Source organism: Zosterops lateralis (genome assembly GCF_965231275.1).
Source record: "Zosterops lateralis genome assembly, chromosome: 18".
In the NCBI taxonomy this organism is placed as follows: domain Eukaryota; kingdom Metazoa; phylum Chordata; class Aves; order Passeriformes; family Zosteropidae; genus Zosterops; species Zosterops lateralis.
This window is the reverse complement of record NC_139778.1, coordinates 9918906-9940451: the sequence shown is the minus strand read 5'-3', so window position 1 is coordinate 9940451 and position 21546 is coordinate 9918906. Positions and strand designations below refer to the sequence as shown.

Below are 21546 nucleotides of genomic sequence, written 5' to 3'. Positions count from 1 at the left end.
TGCATTGGTATATAACTCTGAATTTTATATAAAGTGTGAGCAAGTTCTCCTCACAGTTTAAACAAAACAATCCTTTTCCAGCCCCAGAACCAAGGACAGCATTGCAGCTTCAGGCCCAAAAAGTGCAAACAACAGTGAACTGAGGAGAGCAAACTGGGAGGATGGGACTGCGCAGCCTGGAGCTGGAATTAGACAATTAACCCAAATATGGAAATGGACCAAAACTTATAAAAGTGTGAAAATTCGTGACCCACTGTCCATCTTGGGTGTAGCCCTGGCCAGGCTCTTGTCCTGCCCAAGGTGAATCCTCTGAAGGCATGTTCAATAAATACCCACTTTATCCCTTTAACTCTGTCTGGCCTCTGTTCTAGGGAGCCCCTCAAGGCATCAGTGACATGGGTCACCAGAAACAGGTGGCACCTGCACCAGGGGCTGGAGCTGAGCTGGCACAGCTGGCACAAAGGGGCTGACAAGCCTCAGCTCTCCAGGACTGTTTTCACCCTGTTCAGGTGTTCTACAAAGGGTGAATCCTGCACAGCAGCTTCCAGGAGAGAAACACAGAGTTTCTGCTTTCATTTGAGGCCGGTTTAGGTGTCAGAGTGCTCTGCTGCACAGGGAAGCTCATGGAAGGGGTGAGGATGGACAGTTTCTCCTCCTCATGCTAAGTACTGCTGTCCCCACGGGGAAAATGACAATCAGGCAAGAGGAAGCAGTTCCAGAGCCTTCCCCAAGGTCACAGGCAGGCGAGAAGGCAGCAGGAGATGTGATCTGAGCCACGAGATCTGTCTCCCCTCCCAAGGGGATTCTATCCCTGAACTCCAGGGCTGCATCTTCCCAAAGGAATCCCCAGGAGAGATGCCTGAAGGAGGCTGATCCTTTCCCCCGGGCTCATGTTCCTCTGGCTGCTCCCCACGCAGCTTCTCCACTTACAGCCATGTAGGGTTTGCATCCTGCATCCATGGTTTTAGCAACAGAGTCGACGAGGTAACCGCTAATCCCAAAATCGCACATTTTCACCTGCCCCTGCGTATTGATCAACACGTTAGAGGGCTTTACATCTGCAAGAAGGAACACAGACCACAGTCACTGACACGTGGGGGTGGCTGGGCCAAGCCACAAGCAGCCATAGAAGGTCCCAGCAGCAGAGGGCAGCCCAGCAGAGCTCAGCAGAGCTCAGCAGAGCCCAGTGCTCCAGGCGTGCCAAAAACCCGCTGGCTGCAGCTCTGGAGCGTTCAGGTGACAGCCTCATGGGCCTGTCATGTGTCCTGCCAGTGTCCCTTCACTCACACACTCCCCCTCTCTGATTTAGGGCAGCAGGAGGTGACTCTGCTTGTCACCATCTCATCCCACTGCTCGGGGAGTGGTCAGGGAGCTCCCAGGGAGCAGCTCAGCAGGGCTGGGGGTGATCTCATGGGGTGTCTGGAATTGCGGCAGCAAAAGGAAAAACCCACAGGGGAAAGATGTGGGAGCAGCAAAGGGTGAAAGGGCTGCAGGGCAAGGAGGGAGCAGTGAAGTGAGCCAAGGATCAAAGGTTCAGAAATGGCCTCTGATTTTAAGGATACAAAGCCTGACTGCAGCGTGAGCAGCAGCAGCAGCAGCAGCAGAGTGGGAGCTCCACACCCCATGGAAACCAGGCCAGAGTCTCATTTATCTATTTATCTCTTCCCATCGTGGGTTTACAAATCCCTGGTGTGTTCACAGGCTCGTGAGGGCACCTACAACCCCCAGCAGAAAGGGAAATGGAGGCACCCAGAGATGCCAGGGAGTCACACCCAGCAGAGCATGGAGGTGTTTCCCTGCAGAGCAGAGTATTGCCCTGTGAGACTAATCCCAAATGGAATTTCAGCACAGGTGACTCTGCTTTCTCTGGGATGCTCCAAAGGGAGCAAATCCTTTCCCTGCTGCCACCCAGAAATAACAGGTCGTTTCCTGAAGATGCTCTGTCTCCACATGATGAAGAATTAAACACAAAGCTGAGAGCCCCTTTGAAGGATGTCACAGGCTGTGTTTGAGTCCTGCTTATTAGAAGTGCGTGTTTACAGCTCATTAACATCTGCTCTCTAATCAGCATTCTGCAATCAAAAGCCTCAGGTATCCAAAATCCTCACCCATCTGTTCCTACGCTGAAATCAAGACAGTTTTTTCAGTGGAAATCAAACAAGTACACACAGAAACTCAGCAGCCAAGAAGGGTTTTCCACCTCCTGTGACATGGGAGGCAGAAACTCAACCCCCAGGCACAGGAAAAACACAGCCAGTGCCACTGCCTGTTCCAGCTGAACTCTGCTGCTTCCCAGGCACTCAGGGAGGGCTCTTTCCTCCTCATCACAAATTGAAAATCACCCTTTAAAAATGAAGGTGTCAAGCAGAAACTGCAAATTTGTTTCTGAGTGTGCTCAGAGCAGCTCTGAGATGCTCCACAGGGGAAAAGAACGTCAGAAGAGTTTAAGGAAGGAATTTCTGCTTTCATTTGAGGCTGGTTTAGGTGTCAGACTGCTCTGCTGCACTGGTGCCCAGGGCAGCTCATGGATGGAAGGGGTGAGGATGGCTGGAGCAGTGCAGGAGGATGAGGCTGGCAGGGAGATCCCTCTCACTGCACATCTGGACAAAGCTGGGCTGAGCCTGCCCCAAAGCTTCCCAAGGTGAAGGAGAAAAGCCTGAATTTCACCCAGGTGATGAAGCAGATCATGGATTTAGGGGAAAGCAAGCCCAGGGAAACAGCCCTTCCTCTGCCAACCCCTTCTCCTGCACTTCAGGGAAACCCTGGGAGCAGCAGGCAGATTTTTAATGAGCACACAGCAGCCATCCCCTCTGCCTGGGTTTGCTACAAGTCATGGGATGCTGGGGAGTGTTTCTGCTCTCCAAGGCTCACTTTATCTGGGGTATTTTGGGATTTGGGAGCCCTTGGCAGGCTGAGGGAGGGCAGTGTGTGCCTGGCACTCACCTCGGTGGATCACGGAGAGTTTACTGTGGAGATGTTCTAGTGCTTTTACAATCTGAAACGACAAACCCAGAGTCAATCTCAGCTGGCAGCAGCAGCAGGAGGAGGAAATGATACCTGGCTGCACCCTAAGGCTGCCTGGAGGGCAGGAAACCACATTCCCCATGAGTTCTGCACCCTGAGGTGTGGGTGGGCACCCAGGGATCCTCCTGGGGGCTCCAGGACCCCAATGTGAAGGGAAAGGAGCTGCAGGAGCCTGGGCACATCTCACCTGGGCCATCTCTGCATCATGGGCATGGACGGGCACATTTATGGCTTAGAAATAACAGCTCTTAATAACACCCCTTCCATATAATATAAATTATATAAATAATATCTTTATTATATTCATTTTATAAATGTTTTTATTATTTGTATATTTATATTTATTCATTATATATTTATATTTATCAATTATAAATATGTTTACTATTTATATATCTATATATTTATTATAAATTTTTATTTCTATTTATTTAATAATAAACTTAATTCACTAAAAGTAAATAAAATCATTCACATAATTTATAATTATAAGTGATAATATATTCATATAATTTATAATTACAATTATTACTTGACATAATCTATTATATCTATAATATAGATAATTTATATATTCATTATATACTATTTATTATTTTATATATAATTTTATTTATTTATTTATTTATTATATTTTTTATATTTTATTTATTATTATTTATATTTAAGTAATAATAAAATAATTAAATAGAATTAAATAAAACTAATTATTCTTATTTAAGAATATTTTAATATTAGTCAATAATATTATTAATATTATTTAACAAAATTTATTATTTAATAAAGCTAATTATTCTTATTTTTATTTATTATTTAATAATATTTGTTATATTTATTATTTAAATAATTTGATTTTTTATTATAAATAACACACAGACATGTGAGGCCAGCTGTGGGAATGGCCACATGGACCAGCCTCCTGCTGATGCACAGACAGCAGGGAGCTTGGGTCAGGTAAGGCTTGGCTTAGGAGAGAAACCAACTCCTTTCCCTCCTTTCCCTCCTTTCCCTCCCCTCCCCTCCCTGCTGTTACTCACAGAGACGGCGATTTTCCCCAGGATGTCCTCGGGAATCGTCAGACCTTTGTCAATGACATGTTTGTAGAACTTGTCCAGTGAGGTATCCATCAGCTCCATGCAAATCCACACATCCCCCTGGAGAGCAAAGCAAGCAGATACCCAGATATTGGAACAAAGTGTCTCTTCTTTCCTTCTCCCTTCCCTTCCCTTCCCTTCCCTTCCCTTCCCTTCCCTTCCCTTCCCTTCCCTTCCCTCCCCTGTTTTTTAGGACCCATTCAGCAAAGCTGTCCTGGGCTTTCTTTTCCCTGCATCAGGAATTCAGTGATGTTCACATTCTCTACCATTTAGGGCACTTCCCAAAGCAGAGCCACAGTGATTTAGGAGCCCAGAAACTTTATCAGGAACTGAGGCTCCCAATGCCCAGCCAGGAAAAGTTCAGCCCTGCTTAAAGCTCTTCAATAAATCCTGCTCTTCAGAGCTTTCCACACTTTTCCTCCATGGATGAAACCAAGCCAGGGTGATTTTAACGCTGTGGGACCAGGCTGGGAGCTGGTGGTGGCTGTCCCACCCTCACAGCCACAGTAAGGGACAATCCTTAGGCCAGGACTGAGCAAATCTCTGTGAGCAGGTGGAGATTAAACCCCTGGAGTGGGAATTGAGCCCCAAGGAGCCTCACCTCTCGGAAAAGGGCCCCGTAAAAGGTGACGGTGAAGGGACAATCCACCGTCCTCATGGAGATGTCCAGATCCATCAACAGCCTCTTCTGCTCCTGGCTGTTCACCGTGGCTCGGATCCTCTGGAACACACAGCGTGTCAGGGATGGCTGTCCCAGGGCCTTGGCACCACACCTGGACCCCCCCAGCCCCCCAGTGCCACCCCTTTGTCACCAGCTTTGTCACCAGCTTTGTCACATCCCCAGCCCAGCACCCACGGCAGGAGCACCCAGGGGTCCTCTCAGCACTGGTGGCTTTGCTGTTCCCTGCAAACACCACTCTTTATGCAAGAGCCCAAAGAAAGAAGTGGCTTGGGAGAGGGGAAAGGAGCAGGAAATCAAATTCCTCTTGGAGGTTTTTGGAGTCCAATGGAGATGTGTTACATCAGCATGTTTTGGGCACAAGAGAGGCTCCAGCCCTGCACCCATGGGTTCCCCATGGCTTTGGGAAAGTGGCACTTCCCAGGCTCCCAGGAGGAGATGTCCTTGATGTGAAATACCTGAAGACCTGCCAAACACCACAACAGGGCAGGCAGAGGTCACACACATCTTCCAGGCTCCTGGGCCAAAGCCACTCGAGGTCAGTTATGGGACAGAATTAAACTGCTCAGCACCACAGAGAGCCTGAATGCTCCTGCCATGCCCAGCTGAGACCTTCCATCACTCTCAGAGAGGTCTTGGGCAGTTCGGTGAACACCAAAGCAAACAAAAAGACCAAATGCAAAGCACAAAGGCTGTGGGATCTGGCCCAGGCAGCACCCACTGAAAATTCTGCCCATAACTGAGGAGCAAAGAGTTTGCTCAGAGCTTCCAAATCCTTTTCTCTTACTCTGAAAGGAAACTAAAATTCAGCCAAGCAAAAAATGGTCCTTCCCAAGCTACAGTTTTTCCCATGACCATTTCCCTAATCTCCAAATTTATGAGTCTAAGCTGCTGTTATGAAAACTTTTCATGATAGTATCTACGAGCCTGCCATGAGTCAAGATCCCACTGTGGCAGGCTCAACATGAAAATCCCAACAAAAAACTTCCTGTCCCAGGGAAACTGAAAAAGTCCCACATGGAGAAGAGTCTTTTGTGCAATTATTATTCTTCTTTATAATTATGAAGTGAATCTGAGGAGCTACAGCAGAAAAAATAATGTAAATTTGTATGTATGTGTATATTGAAAAAACGATGGTGTATTGAATCCTAGAGAAACAGGAATATTGTGGATAAAGGTGAACAGTGTGACTGATGCACTACAATGCTGGAACATCCCCCTTTTCTTGGTCAAATAACCCAAATAACGCCTGGTGAAATAACCCAAATAACCCAAATCTCAGGCCCTGCATGGGAAGAGGATTTCACGAGGAAAGCAGCAAATCTCAGGGAAGGAACAAGGTGGGATTCCAAGCGTGCCCAGCACCCCAGAAAGGACAGAACCCCCCAGGCTCACTCTACCTTCACTGCCATGATCTGCCCGCTGGGCATGTGCCGCATCTTCTCCACCACCCCGTACGCACCTCGTCCCAGCTCGGAGATGGGCTCCAGGTCATCGGCCTTCACCTCAAAGTTCTGGGGGAGAAAAGCCCAAAGTGGCCCCTGGGTGTTTGGTGTGTGCAGCCCTGAGTTGGCACATCCTCCCTCACATCCAGCTGAGGAGGTGCAAACACCACAACGGGGCACACACAGAGGTCACACTCATCTCCTTCCTTGGCCAAAGCCATTCGAGGTCAGGTATGGGACAGAATTAAATTGCCCAGCATCACAGAGAGCTGCAGGAGGGTCAGCCACCACCACAGCACTGAGGGGATGTGTCTTGTGGGACTGTGTCATAAAATCACAGGCACAGCATGGGGAAGGGTGGAAGGACAAACAGGGTAAAAAGTCAAATTAACTTCTGATATCCCAGAAGTAAAAGAGATCAGAGATGTCACTTCACTCATTCTGCACTGCAGAGGAAGCAGTGGATGAAATCATGGAGCAGTGAGTATTTTGGGGTGCAGAGATGTCAGATCAGAGGTTTCTCTGTGGGAGCAGTCCTTGGCTGCAGCCCTGCTCCCCACACTCAATTCTGTGTCCAGTAACAGCTGTCCTGTGTGCTGAGTACCCCACACTGGGCTCCTCCCTGCACCACCATGAGCCATTCAGTGCCTGACAAGCATCAGTTGTGTCCCTGTCCCCTCCTGGGGCCACCTGGGGCCATCTGCTCCATGCTCCCTGCCCAGGCTGTGTGAGGAGCATCCTGAGCAGGGCAGGCACAGCAGGACCATCCCTTCCATGGGATGCTCTGCCCGACAGCCACCCACAGCCCAGAGTCATGGAATCGTGGATCACAGGGCCCTCTGAGCTGGAATCATGGATCATAGGGCCCTCTGAGCTGGAATCATGGATCACCGGGCCCTCTGAGCTGGAATCATGGAATGGTTTGTGTGGGAGGGATCTTAAAGATCACCTCATTTCATCCTCCTGCCATGGGCAGGGACACCTTCCACTGTCCCAGGCTGCTCCAAGCCCTGTCCAACCTGGCCTTGGACACTTCCAGGGATCCAGGGGCAGCCACAGCTGCTCTGGGCACCCTGTGCCTGGTCCTCTCCACCCTCCCAGGGAAGAATTTTCTCCTAATACCAGTCTAACCCTACCCTTTTTCCTTTTGAATCTACTTCCCCTTGTCCTGTCACTCCATGCTCTTGTCTTGTCCCTCCCAGCCACCTTCAGCTGGCAGCACTTTCAGCCTCTCCATCCTCTGAGGGCTGGGATAGAAAACACCACAGCAGCTTCTCCCCAAGGAATCATCATCAATTTTACTTCATTTTATTTTCCTTCCATCCTCCTCCTTCCCCAAACAATCATGGAAACATCTCCAGGTTTTTTAAAACTTATTTCTCCAGACCTGCAGGGGGCCAAACACCAGCTGAATGTGCCCTCTTTTCAAATCAAGGAAGATTTCTTTTGTCCATCATCATTTTCTCCTACTTTTACACAAGGGATGGATTTGTATGGACCCTGCATCCCTTGCCCTTCTCCTTTCTGCCACCATATCATGCAGCCACTATAATAATAATAATAATAATAATAATAATAATAATAATAATAATGGATGTTTCAAATCTGCACTCTGCTTGCTGCAAGAGTCCAACTGGTCCAACCCCAGCTGTCAATCCCCCTGCAGTGGGTGAGGATGAGCTGATTCCCAGGGAATGATCCCACACGGCTTTTTGCTGGTGCAGCAGAAAAATCCCTGCAATGAGCCAGCTGAGGATGCCACAGAGAGCAGGGAGACGCTCTGGGAACATGCACAAGGAGCCCTGACAAGCATTTGGGAGTCAGAGCAGAGATTTGGGCAGCTCTGACTGCCTGACACTGCTCCTGCTGCTCACCAGGAGCCTCTCCAAAAATGCGCTTGGAGCGTTCTCCTCACACAGAGGAGTTTGAGGAGACTCAAGAGGAGTTTAAAGGGAGAAGAGGGGAAGTGGCTTCCCCTTGGGATCAGGGGGAGTGCTCAGGGAATGCTGGGGCCCACTCTGGCTGGATAAAGAGGTCACAGATCCATGGGAAATACAAGCCAAGGTGTGCCAATCCCCGTGAGGCAGCCACAGATCCGTGCCTGGAGAACTCTGGGGCTGTGAGTGTGCAAGTGTGAGTGTGCAAGTGTGAGTTCCCCTTGCACCATCCAGCCCAGCCACACTGCCTCCTGCAGGGAGCCTTTTTGGAGCACAGGAGCCTCCCCTCACCCCTGGGACTGCAGGGGAGAGGTGATTTTCTTGGTGCAGGCATTTTCTCTGCCTCCGTGCTGCACCACTTTGCATCTCACGCTCTTCCCACCTCCCAGGCCCTGCTCCAAGCCAGGGGAAATACAAAATGTAAAATGAAAGGAAAGCCTCCAAAATCAGGCATTTTAAACCACTGTTGGATTAGCATTTCACTGCATAAATTACCTCACTGACACCAAGGCCTGTCTTTTGCACCTCATAAATTTATTGTCCAGCTTTAAATTGCTTTTCTGAATTCTGCTGTGCCTTTTTCTCTTGTCAAAATAACTGTCCTGGGGTTTGTTTTTTTTTCTTTTCCCTGATATTTTTTTTCATTCAGGTGGGCTGGTTTCCATGCTTCCAGAGGAGGAACATCTACCCTGAGTTCAGCTCTTGAAGAGATGACCTTCAACATTAGCAAAGAGAAATCTTTTGGGCGAAGGCTTTAAATCAGCAAAGAAACTGCAGAGGAGAGTCCAACAACTCTGTCAGCAACCTCCTCACTATATAATGGCCATTTCCAGGGGATTAGCTGCACCTCAGTGCAGCGAGGAAGGAATTTCCATGGTGGAAAATATGAAGGGAGCCCACGTGTCATGGGAGGCAAAGGGTCAGTGCTGGGGGCAGGTTCAGCAGGGCAGTGCCAGCCCAGCAGCTCCAGCTGGGCTCCCACCCACAGCCCTGCCTGCACAGCACAAACACCAGGGGCCACTTGGATATTTCTGGCTGGACAAACCCCCAGAGCTCCCCAGCTCCCAGGTTGGATCTTCTCAGCTTTTTATTCACCCAGAAAACTGCTTTGTCTTTCAGGTAAAATAGGCTGTAAATTTAATTATCTGCCCTTTTTTTTTTTTTTTTTGGGGGGGGGGGTGAAGTGAAGCAATCCCACAAACAGCCAGCCCAGGATGGATGGTCAGAGGTGTCCCAGCCTTACCTCCTCACCAATAGAGATGCAGGCTTTGGAGTCCAGATCTCGGGGTGGCCTGCATGAAAGGAAAGGGAAAAGATTTAAAATATTCCCTGCAAAGGAGAAGAGAAGGCCCTGGCATCACATTTTTTTTATTAAAAAGGTGGCTACAGAGTATTTAAAAGGAGATGGAGACTTCTTTTTAGAAGGAGTCAGGTGGAAAAGATATGGGGTGATGGGTACAAGTTAATTCTGGGGAGATTCTATTGGACACAAGGGGAAAGTTTTCAGGGAGAACAACCAGCCCTTGTAATAATCTCCCCAGGGAAGTGGTTGATTCCCCCATACTGGACACCTTTAAGATTTAGCTGGACAGGTTCCTTGGCCATCTTGTCTAGACCAAGATTTTACCACATTGTTACCAAGAAAAGTTGGACCAGACAATTCTTGAGGACCCATCCCAACCTGTACTTTGTGATTCTGTTAACAAAAGATCCAATTTTCCCTCAGTGAGTAAATCCAACCCTCAAGCCATCCCCTCACACCTCCAGACCAGGAGCTCCTGCATCCTCCTGGCTTTGGCAGGATCAACAAAAGTCACCTCAAAAAGAGTTGAGGGAAAAAAGTGACTGCAATTGGCATTTCTCACAGCCAGAAATGCCAATTTCTCTTCTCCTCCTGCAGGAACCCAGAGGGATTGACTGGGAAATCAAGGCAGGTGGCAAACACCAAATCTCTGAATGAAAAATGGATTAAATGGGCAGGAACATCTAAACCTGCTATAAATCATCATCTCAGCCACAGAGCACAGGTTAACAGGCTGAAATCACTCAATCCCCACAGAAGCAAAGAAAGCCAAGCAAGGCTGGAGTTGCACAAAGTGCCTTCAAAACAGGGATTTCTTCTGCCAGGCTGAGCAGGCAGGGCAGGGGAGGAGTTTTTATGCCTTGACCAAATGCCTGCTACTCAAACTGGTGGCCAAAGTGCTACACCAGTCAAAACTGGGGGCCCATGCTGGTTTTTTAGCTTTTGCTGCATCATTCAGCAGCACAGGAGACACAGGATGGGCAGAGGGTGGTGAAATCATCACACAATCCCAGAATGGGTTTGGGTTGGAAGGGAGCTCAAAGATCATTTAATTCCACTCCCTGCCATGGGCAGGGACACCTTCCACTGTCCCAAAGTTCCATCCAGCTTGGATTTGGACACTTCCAGGTGCCAGCCAAGGGCTGGGAGGCAGCTGAGCTTCGTGGTTTGCTTTTCCTTCTGCCCCAGTGTTTGCAGACTTACGTGGAGCTTGTCTGTGGTTGCTCAAATGCTTCTTTAGGAATTTTCAGCCCAGGGTTTCTCTTCTTGCCTGCGAAACAAGAAAGAGGCAGAGTTAAAGGAAGGCACTTTTTCCATCGTTGTTGTTGTTGTTATGATTTCTTTGGGGTTAATTTGCAAAGCACAGCTTGTCTGTATTTGTTGACCTTATTTAACAGCAATGCCCAGCCAGGCTGGTGGGGCAGACTCAGGGCACAGAGTTCAAACATAAAGTGCCTTTGTTCAGCAAGGTTTCATTTAAACCTGCGACCTCTTGGCTGCCAACTTGGTCCAGAAAACAGGCAGGAGCTCTGGCAATGGCAGGCCACGAGAACATGCAAAGGGAAAGGTATTTCTCCTCCTGCCCACGTAGGATCCCTTCAAACACTTCTCAGATTTAAAACCATTCCAGATACATGACTTCAAACCCTGGCAGGACGAAACATCTCCTTAAAACTGCATCTGAAAGCGCAGATTCTGATTCTGTTTAACTGCATGTTTCACCTCCTGGTCATTAAAGTTATGCAAACCCAGCAAAAATAGAGCAGAATTGAAGTTTGCAAGGCTTCAAAGCCATTTGTTTCTATTCACACTGACCAGCCAAAGCTTTTCTGAGCTGGATGCAGCTCAAGATGTGAGGCAGCTGAGCTGCAGCTCTCCTGGAAAGGGAGAAAGGGAAAGGGGGTCCAAACCAGCAGCCACAAGAGCCAGGCACAGTGAGGAACACAAGAACCTTTTTATGACTGCACAAATTCAGCCCCATTTCAGCTCAAATTCAGGGAGAAAATAACCTGGAAGCATCAGCCCTGTCACCAAACCCCAAGGTAAACATCTGGCTGGGTGATAAAATCCCTGCTCCATCCCTCCCCACCAAAAAAAAAAAGGTACAAGCATCACATTTAGGCATTCAGCATTTTTAATCTAGCATTTTATCAATTACTCTTTATTTTGAGGATGAGTTTTATTCTCTATTCTCAATCCTCTCCCTCTGACTTCACCTGTGCACGTCTGAATTTGTTTTTCCTTTTGACACATCAATAGATGCCTGTGCATCCCAGTGCCAGAGGGGTGCTGGACCAAAGGGCAGGCACCCAGGATGGAAAATGACCTTTAGGAATCAATTAATCAATTCAGATTAGCAATTATTTTTTAGGGGTTTGGGTTGGGTGGGGTTTTTTTCCTCATTGTTGTTGGAGGGGTGTTTGTTTTGGTTTTGTTTCGGGTTTTTTGAAGTGTTTGTTTGTTTGTTTGCTTAGATTTGAAGTTTGTTTTTTGTTTTTTAGTGGCGTTTTTTGTGGTTTTTTTAGTATTTTTTTTCTTGTCTGCTCCAAAAGATGGGATTGTGCTCTCTCCTTTTGACAGAGTCATTCCAGGATGGGACAGGCTGCAAAAACCCAACTGACACCTCATGGGAACAGCATTTATTGGAAACCCCTGCTCACACTCACTGCTGGGATTAGAAATCAACAGAGCTCTGAATGTACATAGAGGAAGAAAAATGGGGCAAAAAAAAAGCCAATTCTCTGCTCCCAGGAGCTCCCAGGCCCACACAGGAAAAGCAAAATAAAAGCAGCAAGGTCATGAAGAGCACAAAGAACAGCTCTGAGTTTTCCCAAAAAATAAAAGCTGGTGTGTAAAGAAGCAAAAAAAACTTCTAAAAACCAGTGGAGGAATTCCTGCAGTGAGCAGAGCTGCTCTCTCCCCCTTTTCCTCCGTTTTCCAGCTGTATCCAGAAGGAAGGAGTGAGGAGCAAGCCCTGCTGTGCTGGATGCTCCATCCTTTTCCTGCCCAGTGCACCTCAGCTCTGAGGGATGTGAAATGGGGAGATGTTGGCACGTTACCCAAACAAAGAAATCTCAAAAAGACAGGTCTGGCAGTGCAGGCAAACACAGTCCCTGCTCCTCTGGCATTTTCCGAGCTGCCATCCCAGTGACCTCCTGCCTGAATCCTTAAGGAAACGAGACAGGCACAGGAAAAGCAGCTTCAAACTGATTTTGCACATGGAAAAAGACACAAAAATCCACCAAACTGCTTCTTTTAGGGCTGGACTGTCCCTATTAACATTCAGCAGCTGCCTCCTGACACACCCCAAGGACCAACCCTTGGCAAAACCAAAACCAAACAAGAAACAGGCACAAGTTTGCTCTGTTATTCCCCTTTTTTTCCCATTTTATCCTTCATGGCTTTGTTTCCACCACCCCAAGTGCTGCCCCTGAGCCTGAGGAACCTGCTCTGGGAGGGAGAAAATGAACCCACTGGAAATGAAGCTGATGTGAACTGGACCCAGCACAGGTTGAATCTTATTGTGCTTCACCAATGGTGTCAGCAGAACCAGGGGAGCAAAACTCCAAACCCAAATAAACACTAAAAGCCTTTCCTCCTGGGGAAATAAAACCTGCACTTTGGGGAGTTTATTTTCCTTGTCTCTTCTGCACAGAACACAATATTTTGAAACTCTGCCATTTTTATTTTTTTAAAGCACAATCTGTCCATGCGTTCGAGCTGCCAAGGCACGGGCAGGGTTTGACATTCTTTGGGGTTTTCTTTTCAAGAAAAGCAGAAAGCAACAGCAGTAGCTTGAAGAAGACACAGATTTCGTGATGGCACCAGGAGGAGGGATGGGAAATGGGAATTGCCATGGGCAAGGCTTGCACCTTCAGCACCCAGAGGTGCTGAGGGGGGATTGTGCTGACTCTGTGGTTATTTAATGAATCCTGGGCTGAAATCGGGCGATTTCACGGATTTTAACTGGATCAGGCCAAATCTCTGAGCTGCTTTTGTTCCAACATGCAAAGCACTCATCTTTCCAAGCCTCTGGGGCAGGAAGCCTCAGCAACCCTGAGCGTGGCACTGCTTTGAAAGCAGAATTAAGCAGCAGAGCCACCCCAGAGTCTGCAGGAACCAGGATCCTCCTTCACCCAAATCCCAGCTCCACAAACGAATGACTTTCTCCCCAAACACAAACATACTTAACAATGGCTCTTTTTAAAAAAAGGAAAAGAATAATTGGAAGTCTCCAGATCAGCTCTGTTCAATAGGAACTGCCAAGCAAGTGTCTGGCTGTCAAAATAAAATCCCCCAGCTTGCCAGAGCAGACGTCGGCTTGGGGAGATGATATTAAAAATCCTCTGCACAGGAGCTCCAAACGTGGGGGCAGCTTAAGAAACACACAAATTTGGGATGGTACCTGCTCCATCTACAAGAAAAGCAGGTATTTTCCACAGGGTTTTTGTGGATCATGACTATTTTTAGCTTTGTTTCCTGGACAAAACCACGGCGTGTGTTGATCTGCTGGTCTGTGTCACTTGTGGCAAGGGCAAAGCCACGGGCCCGTCTCAACCCCAAATTGAGCTTTTGGAGATTGCAAATCTGAGAAAAGCAGGTGCTGAAATAAATAAAGGAGTCCCCAGCTCATGGACTGCCACCCATGGTGGGCACCAGGTATTCAAAACAGGCTCCAGGTGCCTCGGACACCAAAATTCCATCCTAAAGCACAAACCACTCGTGCAGAGGGTTTTTACTGCAATCCCCTGGGATCTGCAGTGAGGAAAGCCCCAGTGAACCACCACACACGGCACAAAGTCTAAATGTGGCTCCTTCTGCAGAAGGTTCTGCTTGGTGGCTCAGCAGATGGGATCGTACATCTCCTCCTCCCCAACAGCCAAAAAAATATGAATTTTCTGTGTAAACAACCCCTGGAGCCCTGCTGGTCCCTGAGCCTTCGAGCTAAAGCTCGTTTGAGAGCTCTCCCTGCAATTTGGCACATGGAGACATCCACAAGCACTTGACTCCAAAGCCAAGTTTTAAGAATAATTGAGAGGGGAAAAAAGTCAAGCCTGGCTTGGAGTGATGCTGAGACACATCTCCAGAACCCAGTTTAGATAAGCAAAACTTCCAGGGTTTTATGACATTAAGCAGAAGCTTAAATCTACTTTCTTTAAGCAAAAATTGACCCACAGTAAATAAATACTGAACTGACTGGGGCTGAAGAAGGTGCCACCTTTACAGAGCCTTCCTTGCAAGTGCACTGCTCAAGGCAGCAATTCCACCTCAGGATGGGAGGAAACAGCCTCAAGCTGTACCTGGGGAGGTTTAGATTAGAAATTAGGAGGAATTTCTTCACCAAAAGGGTGGTGAGGCATTCACAGAATCACAGAATGTGTAGGTTGGAAGAGACCTTCAAGATCATTGAGTCAAACCCAGCCCAAAGACCTCACTAGATCATGGCATCAAGTGCCACATCCAGTTTCCTTTTAAACACATCCAAGGATGGTGACTCCACCACCTCCCTGGGCAGATAATTCCAGTATTTAATCACTCTTTCTGTGAAAAGCTTCTTCCTAATATCCAACCTGTATTTCCCTTGGCACAGCTTGAGACTATGTCCTCTCCTTCTGTCGGTGCTGCCTGGAGAAGAGACCAACCCCAGGTGTTCACAACCACCTTTCAGGGAGTTGTGGAGAGTGATCAGGTCACCTCTGAGTCTCCTTTTCTCCAGGATAAACACCCCCAGCTCCTAAAGTCGCTCCTCATATGGCTTGTTTTCCAATCCTTTCACAGCTTTGTTGCCTCCTCTGGACACGTTCATTGGAAGAGCTGCCCAGGGCACAGTGGGATCACCATCCCTGAAGTGTTCCGTGGTCCAGTGGTGGGCTTGGAAGTGCTGGGTTAATGTTTGGGTTCCATGAGCTTGGGGAGAGCTTTCCCAGCCTTAATGACTCCCTGATTTTCTGCTTCCAAGGCCAGCAGTTGGCTGCAGCATCACTGGAACCTCCCGTGCCCCGGCACCGACCCCGACGGCTCCTGCAGGGCTTGGACCAGCCCGAGCAACCCCGAGGAGCAAACTGAGCCTGAGAGCAAAACTGGGACGGGAAAAAGAAACCCTGGCTTAATGAAAACACATTAAATACTTCCCTGTGAAGGTCTTAAACCCAATTCCTGAGGGAGGGGAGGAAAATGAGCTTCCAAAGGGCTCATTAAGCTCTTCCCACCGGCACTGATGGAGCCCAGGGATGGATGTTGTTAACCTCCTTCAATCCCCAAATATCAATATTTGAAAAGGAAACCTCGACTGTTTCACAGCGAAAAGAACAGAGGATAACAAAGAAAGGGAAGACAGAGGAATTTGCTGCCCACACAGAAAATAAACTTCGACTTCTGAAGGAAAATCCCATTCCCCCAGTCTCCAGGCTTTGCGCTGCAGTCGAAAACTTTTTATGGTATAATCCAAAATAAATAGTTCCTTGCCACAAAAAGCTCCTATTTCCTTCAAAGGATATTAACTAGTTCTGTCTTCACCACAATTTATTATTAAAAATGTGTTCAATGGCCATGTAGCAACATTTCCTTTCAAACAACACTCTCAGGCATGTAACTTGCTGGTAAAATTTCACAGGAGGGAAATGCCTCTTTCTCCCATTTTTTTAGGAGATGAAAGTGGCTCATTTATGATTCCTGTCTCTCCCAAGGATCTTTTTGTTTGATTTCTTGGAAGGTTTTGAAAGCTAAATGATCTGGTTTTCCCCTCTCAGCTGTACTCTCTGTGTGAGCAAACCCCCACCCCTAAAATGAGGACAAACTGGGAATGTTTGGTGGGTTTCCATGGAAGAGAAGTGAATTTTGGAGGTTCCCAAGGCTCCACAACCAATGTCTGGTCTGATCCTGAAGTGTCACTTTGCAGAGGGGCAGGACCCTTAAGTGCAAAACTCCCAACTCAGACAGTTCTGGCAAAACCAAGGAAATGAGATTATTTCTTTTGTGTCCCAGGCACCCTGGAGAGAGTTCTTCATGCAAAACCTCGGTGTGTGCAAGGGCAAAGGGCATCTTTTATCCACAGCTCAGCCCCAGCCCACACTTCAGCAACAATGGTGGGGTTGAGGGGCTCGAAAGAGAACTTTAAACCTTGCAGGACACCTGGGAATTCCCAAATCTCTGAGAAATTCACTCATTAACCTTCCTGGACACAAACACTGAGAGATCTCAAAGCTGCTGACAACACCCAGGGCAGTGCAGGGTCACCTCGAGCAACTGCTGCTGCAGGTGTAGCAACCTTGTATTGAAAAATACTTTGAGAAAATGACCAAAAATGACCAAAGAAGTGAAAAAAAATATTTTTAACAAACATTACAAATCATCTCACAGGTTCATTATTTATACTTGCAAATTCTTATGGTTTTTACACAAATCCATCTCCTCCAGTCCTGCCACCTGCCCCAGCACCAGCTCATCACCACTGCCCAGTGCTCAGGGTTTAAAGCCTTTAATCCTGCCCAGGTTTAAAGGTTTTTAAAATCCCCCTCCTAAGGAATCCCACACGTGGGGACACTCCAGCCCTGTGGGAGAGGAGCAGGAGCATTCCTGGTGTCCTCACAGTCAAATCCTGCCCACTCCAGACTAAACAACAGCCAGGAGCACAGCCTGGGGCTCCCTGCCCAGCTGAAAAATATAAATACACAGAGATAACAAAGTGTATCCTCAATGAGTGCTGTGTTCAGACTCCTCCTGGCTCCACTCCAGCTGAAATGGAAATCAAACCCTTGGAGAGAACACAAATGGGGGGACATCCCTCGAGCAGCCACTTCTGGGGGGGTTTGTAGTACAAAACCCTGGTGTCCCCCCCACAGCCACGACCACAGTGATCCCTGCACCACCACCTCCCTCCCACGGGCTGCAAATGGGTGAAAAACCCTCTGAAATTTGGTCTAAGTGTGGAACCAGCCTATGGATTTGGGATTTGAATGCCTGTGGGATGGGATTGCAGGTGACAGTGGTTTGGTGACCGTGGTGGGGAGGCACGAGGGAAGTTCTCTCACCATTTCTGCCTCCGTGGTTGGGCTGTGTGCCTTGGTAAGGTTTTGGTAAAGGTGCCTAAATCCCCTCTGTGCCAGGGACAGGGTGGGTGAGTGGCTGAGCTGTGCCCCCCATCCAGTTTGTAAACACAGAGTTTTTTAGCCAAGCCCTAATTTCTGGAGAAAATCAAAACCCAGGTGTTCATGTAAGCCCTGATAATGTGCAAAAGTGGGTCTGAAAATCTCATTTCTGACCCTTCATATAGCCACAAAAATAATTTAACATGCAAGAGATGTTTAAAAGCTGTAGAAGTTTCAACCAAAGGTCAAGGGATGGGATGAGGTGGATCTGAAACCTTGAAACCTGAGGGAGCTGCTCTCTCCTTAGCCCTGCCAGTAAGTGGCCAAGTGCCACTGGCTGCTCTTCCATCAGTGCCAGGAGCAGCTGGATCTGCTGGAAGCCAATGGAGATGCCCCAGGGATGATGGTGGTGTGTCCTCTGTGCAGGACAGGGACATTTCCCACACGTCCTTTATCTGTCTCTTCCCTCGGGGCTGTTTGCAACAACTCCTTGGAAACGGCAAACTGGAAATGTGTTTCCTTAACAACATTTCTGGGCTGCCTGGGGAATGGAGCTGAGCCTGCTGGGGCTGAGGTGCCTCCCAGCTCCAGGCTTGCCTCCTCTGATCTGGATGCCAGGGAGCTGCTGGCACAGCTGGCACATCCAGCTCTGAGCACACCACGGCCTCACGGTGTCCACACAGCCACTCACACCTTTCTGTCTGAATTAAAGCATTATTTATTTTCCTTTCTGTCCCCCAGGAGTCGTATTTTGGGCCAGGCAGCAGGAAAGGCAAGAGCATTTTTATGGCTGTGGTGAGTTTTTCCAGCGTGTCCCAGAATGAGGGCACAGCAGGAAACCATGAAACGCTGGCACACCACAGGGGCAGACGATGCTGCGTTTGTTAAATTATTAAATTGGGAATTAAAATCCCAGTTTAATTCCCAAGGCTCCTGAAGAGAAGAGCACAACCTGGCATGGCCTGGGCACAGCTGTCCCAGTGAGTAGGCACCAGCTGATCCCCAAATCCCTACTGACACCATCAGCACCTACATGGGAATGGTGGGGATGCAAGTCAACATCCTGTCCAGAGGGTGGCCATGCCCAGCACCTGCCTTTGCACTAGATGTGTCCAGATGTGAACAGATGTGTCCCAGCACCTGTCTGTGCACCAGCATCCACATGTGCCCCTGAATCCAGCTGTGCTCCAGCACCCAGCCATGTCCCGACACCCAGCTGTGTCTCACTACCCAGATGTGCTTCAACACCCAGCTGTGCCCCATCACTCAGACACGCCCCAGCATCCAGATGTGTCCCACCACTCAGACATGCCCCAGCATGCAGATGTGCCCCCAGCATCCAATTATGCTCCAGCATCCAGATGTGCCCCAGCACCTGTCTGTGAACCAGTATCCAGCTGTGCCCCAGCACCCAGCCATGCCCCAGCACCCAGCCATGCCCCAGCACTCAGCCATGCCCCAGCACCCAGCCATGCCCCAGCACCCAGCCATGCCCCAGCACCCAGCCGTGCCAGCGGCTGCCCCGGGGGTTTCTCCGTCGCAGGGCTGAACTCGCTCCTCTGACTCAACCCTTTAACCTGTAATAAACCCAGGGCAGGAGAGGCTCCAAACCAAAATAGCAGGGCTGTGCAGGGAGCGGGCGAGGTGCACCCAGTGAACTGCAGGCAGGCTTGAGCAATGCCGGGGTTATTTGCGTCCCAGGGCCCGGCTCTGCTGCGGGGCCGCCGGCGGCTGACGCAGGTCAGCCCTGCTGAGGCACAAACACGGCCCAGACAAAGATCTCCGGCTTTGCTGCGAGGTAAAATCACAAGGTCAGGGCTTGGTGCCTGCCTCAGACCGGCCTCCAGCAGGAGAAGCTGTGAACAGCGCCAGGAGAAAACGCTGGAAGGAGGCAGAGCAGAGAGCTCTGCAACACGGACTCCAGCAGAGTTAATCTGCGGATCCTGCGGCGCGGACGGGGACAGAAATGTCACCAAAGTCTGCAAATATCAGGGACCTATTTGCCCTCCTTTCAGTAAGCTCTGTACTTCAGTAATTCAATTTTGAAGGTAATTTCCTGATTCGGGCTAATCTCTCTTACTCTGCCCATTTTCCTCTTAACACACCCTGCAAAAGGGCTGCAGGCTGCTGGGTCACTCTTGTCAATACTGAAGCCAGAGGGATCCAATTTCTTCTTGTTTATCTGCACATTTTGGTTACCAGAGCCTGTCACTCTGATAAGAGTGGATATCTAAAACTCAGAGGAGTTCAGACCTTCTGAGTGCAAAGAGGAAGAGACACTTTGATAGAGATCAGATGTGAGATCCTGTGCTAAGCCATGCCCTGAAGGGGGGCTGCAGGGACCCTGGGGAGGGCACAGGGGGCTGATACAGCTGTGGGGCAATTCTGTACCCCCTGGAACCCCCCACCAAACAGATCTGAGCCTCCCCTGCAGCTCCTGCAAGGAGCATTGGGATAATCACAGGCTGCAGCAACCATCCAGCAGGTTTTGTGTGACACCAGCACCCAGGGCCAGCCTGGAGGTGAAGGCTGGATGTCTGATGGAGAAGATCCTCCAGGTATGGCTGTTTAGGATCCTCTGATGGACATCTCTGACACCTCACTGAGCTCTTTCATGGGCTCCCACACTGGCTTGGACATTCCAGCACTGTGGATTTCACTTCCCAACTGGGCTCTGCCCCAGTGACTTTGCTCCACCCCATTCCAGCACTGGCTTGCAGCAAAACCAGCATGGGAGGAAATGGGCACTGAGGGCCCCATCCCATCACACCCAGAGATCAGCAAAGAGCAGCCACATGCTCCCTCCTGATGCTGATGGGGAGGTGACAACAAACAACTGTCCCTTCCTAGTTAATGTCCCTTCCCAGCCCAGACGTGGCATCACTTTAAGGGAACAGAGTGGGGCACAAGTCCTGTTCCTGCTGAGCTGCTGCCAGCACTGCTGGCACCGACAGATGTGACAAGGCCAGGCTGTCCCCTGACACCCTGCCCTGCCAGGCAGCCTGGGGATCAGCCAGTCTCCCTCCAGACAGCAGCTGCAATGCAAAACAGCCCCAAATCCTTCATCCCTGAGGTGCTGATGGCAGTTGGGAGATGGGAGTGCTGCCTCCAGCTCTCGGCACAGGCCACGGGAGAGCAGGATATTAAAAACCCTGTTACAACACTCTGGCTGAACCCATCTGTGTGTGTGCATCCAGCTGACTCTGATGGCCTGGGGGAAAGGGCTCAGCTCCTCCCAAACAGCAGCACTTCTGTGCAGACAGCAGCAGCATCACCCTGCAGGAACAGCACCCTGTCCCAGGGAATTCCATCCACCTGAGCCCACCCCAACACCAGCCCTTGGCATCCCAAACACCCTCCCAGCTGGGTGCAGCTGGTTCTTCCCCTCTTCACTACGAAATACCATCTTTAATAACTGAGATATAAAAATAAGCAAGGAAGCTCTTGCATCATTGAAGAATAGCAAGAGAGCTGTGTGATGGTGTGGCACAAAGGCAGGATGATCAAAGCTTTCATCATGTTGAAACTTAGATTTGGCTGAACTTTTTGCCAAAATTCCCTGTGACAAAATGCAGGGAAGCAGATCCTCTGCTTCAGTTCTCTCCTGATTCACCTCTGTGAGGGACAGGCAGTGCCTTGGACCCATGGGATAAGAGGGGAGGAGGTGGTGGTGGAAGAGATGGAACACTGGGATGTGCACACACAAATTTCAGCCCTAATTACCCCATCCATGGCCGTGGGTGATGTGGAGAATCACAAACATCCCTGCTGGAAAGGACCCACAAGAATCCCACCAACTCCCAGAGCTGCACAAGCCTTGTCTGTGTGTCCCCTCTGCCTGCTGTGTGCAGGGAGGAATCCAGGCAACAACACCTCTGCTGCTGTGGGCTCTGAGTCACATCCACCAAAGCAAGGGACTTCCATGGGCCAGCACTTCAGCAGCTGCCAAAGGATGCAGCCCACAAAGTGCAGAATTC

The 21546-nt window shown here is 49.1% G+C and overlaps 1 protein-coding gene across 1 annotated transcript in view; it reads right to left on the bottom strand.

Annotated features, from left to right (window-relative positions):
* MAP2K6 (mitogen-activated protein kinase kinase 6) overlaps positions 1-21546 on the bottom strand; it is a 49079-nt gene that overhangs the window by 12543 nt on the left and 14990 nt on the right. Inside the window, exons 2-8 of the mRNA XM_083874421.1 lie at positions 10686-10752; positions 9423-9471; positions 6198-6311; positions 4720-4839; positions 4062-4178; positions 2944-2995; positions 931-1058 (exon numbers count right to left, since the gene is read on the bottom strand). Coding sequence (XP_083730547.1) covers positions 931-1058; positions 2944-2995; positions 4062-4178; positions 4720-4839; positions 6198-6311; positions 9423-9471; positions 10686-10752 — 647 coding nt within the window. The remainder of the gene's footprint in view (positions 1-930; positions 1059-2943; positions 2996-4061; positions 4179-4719; positions 4840-6197; positions 6312-9422; positions 9472-10685; positions 10753-21546) is intronic.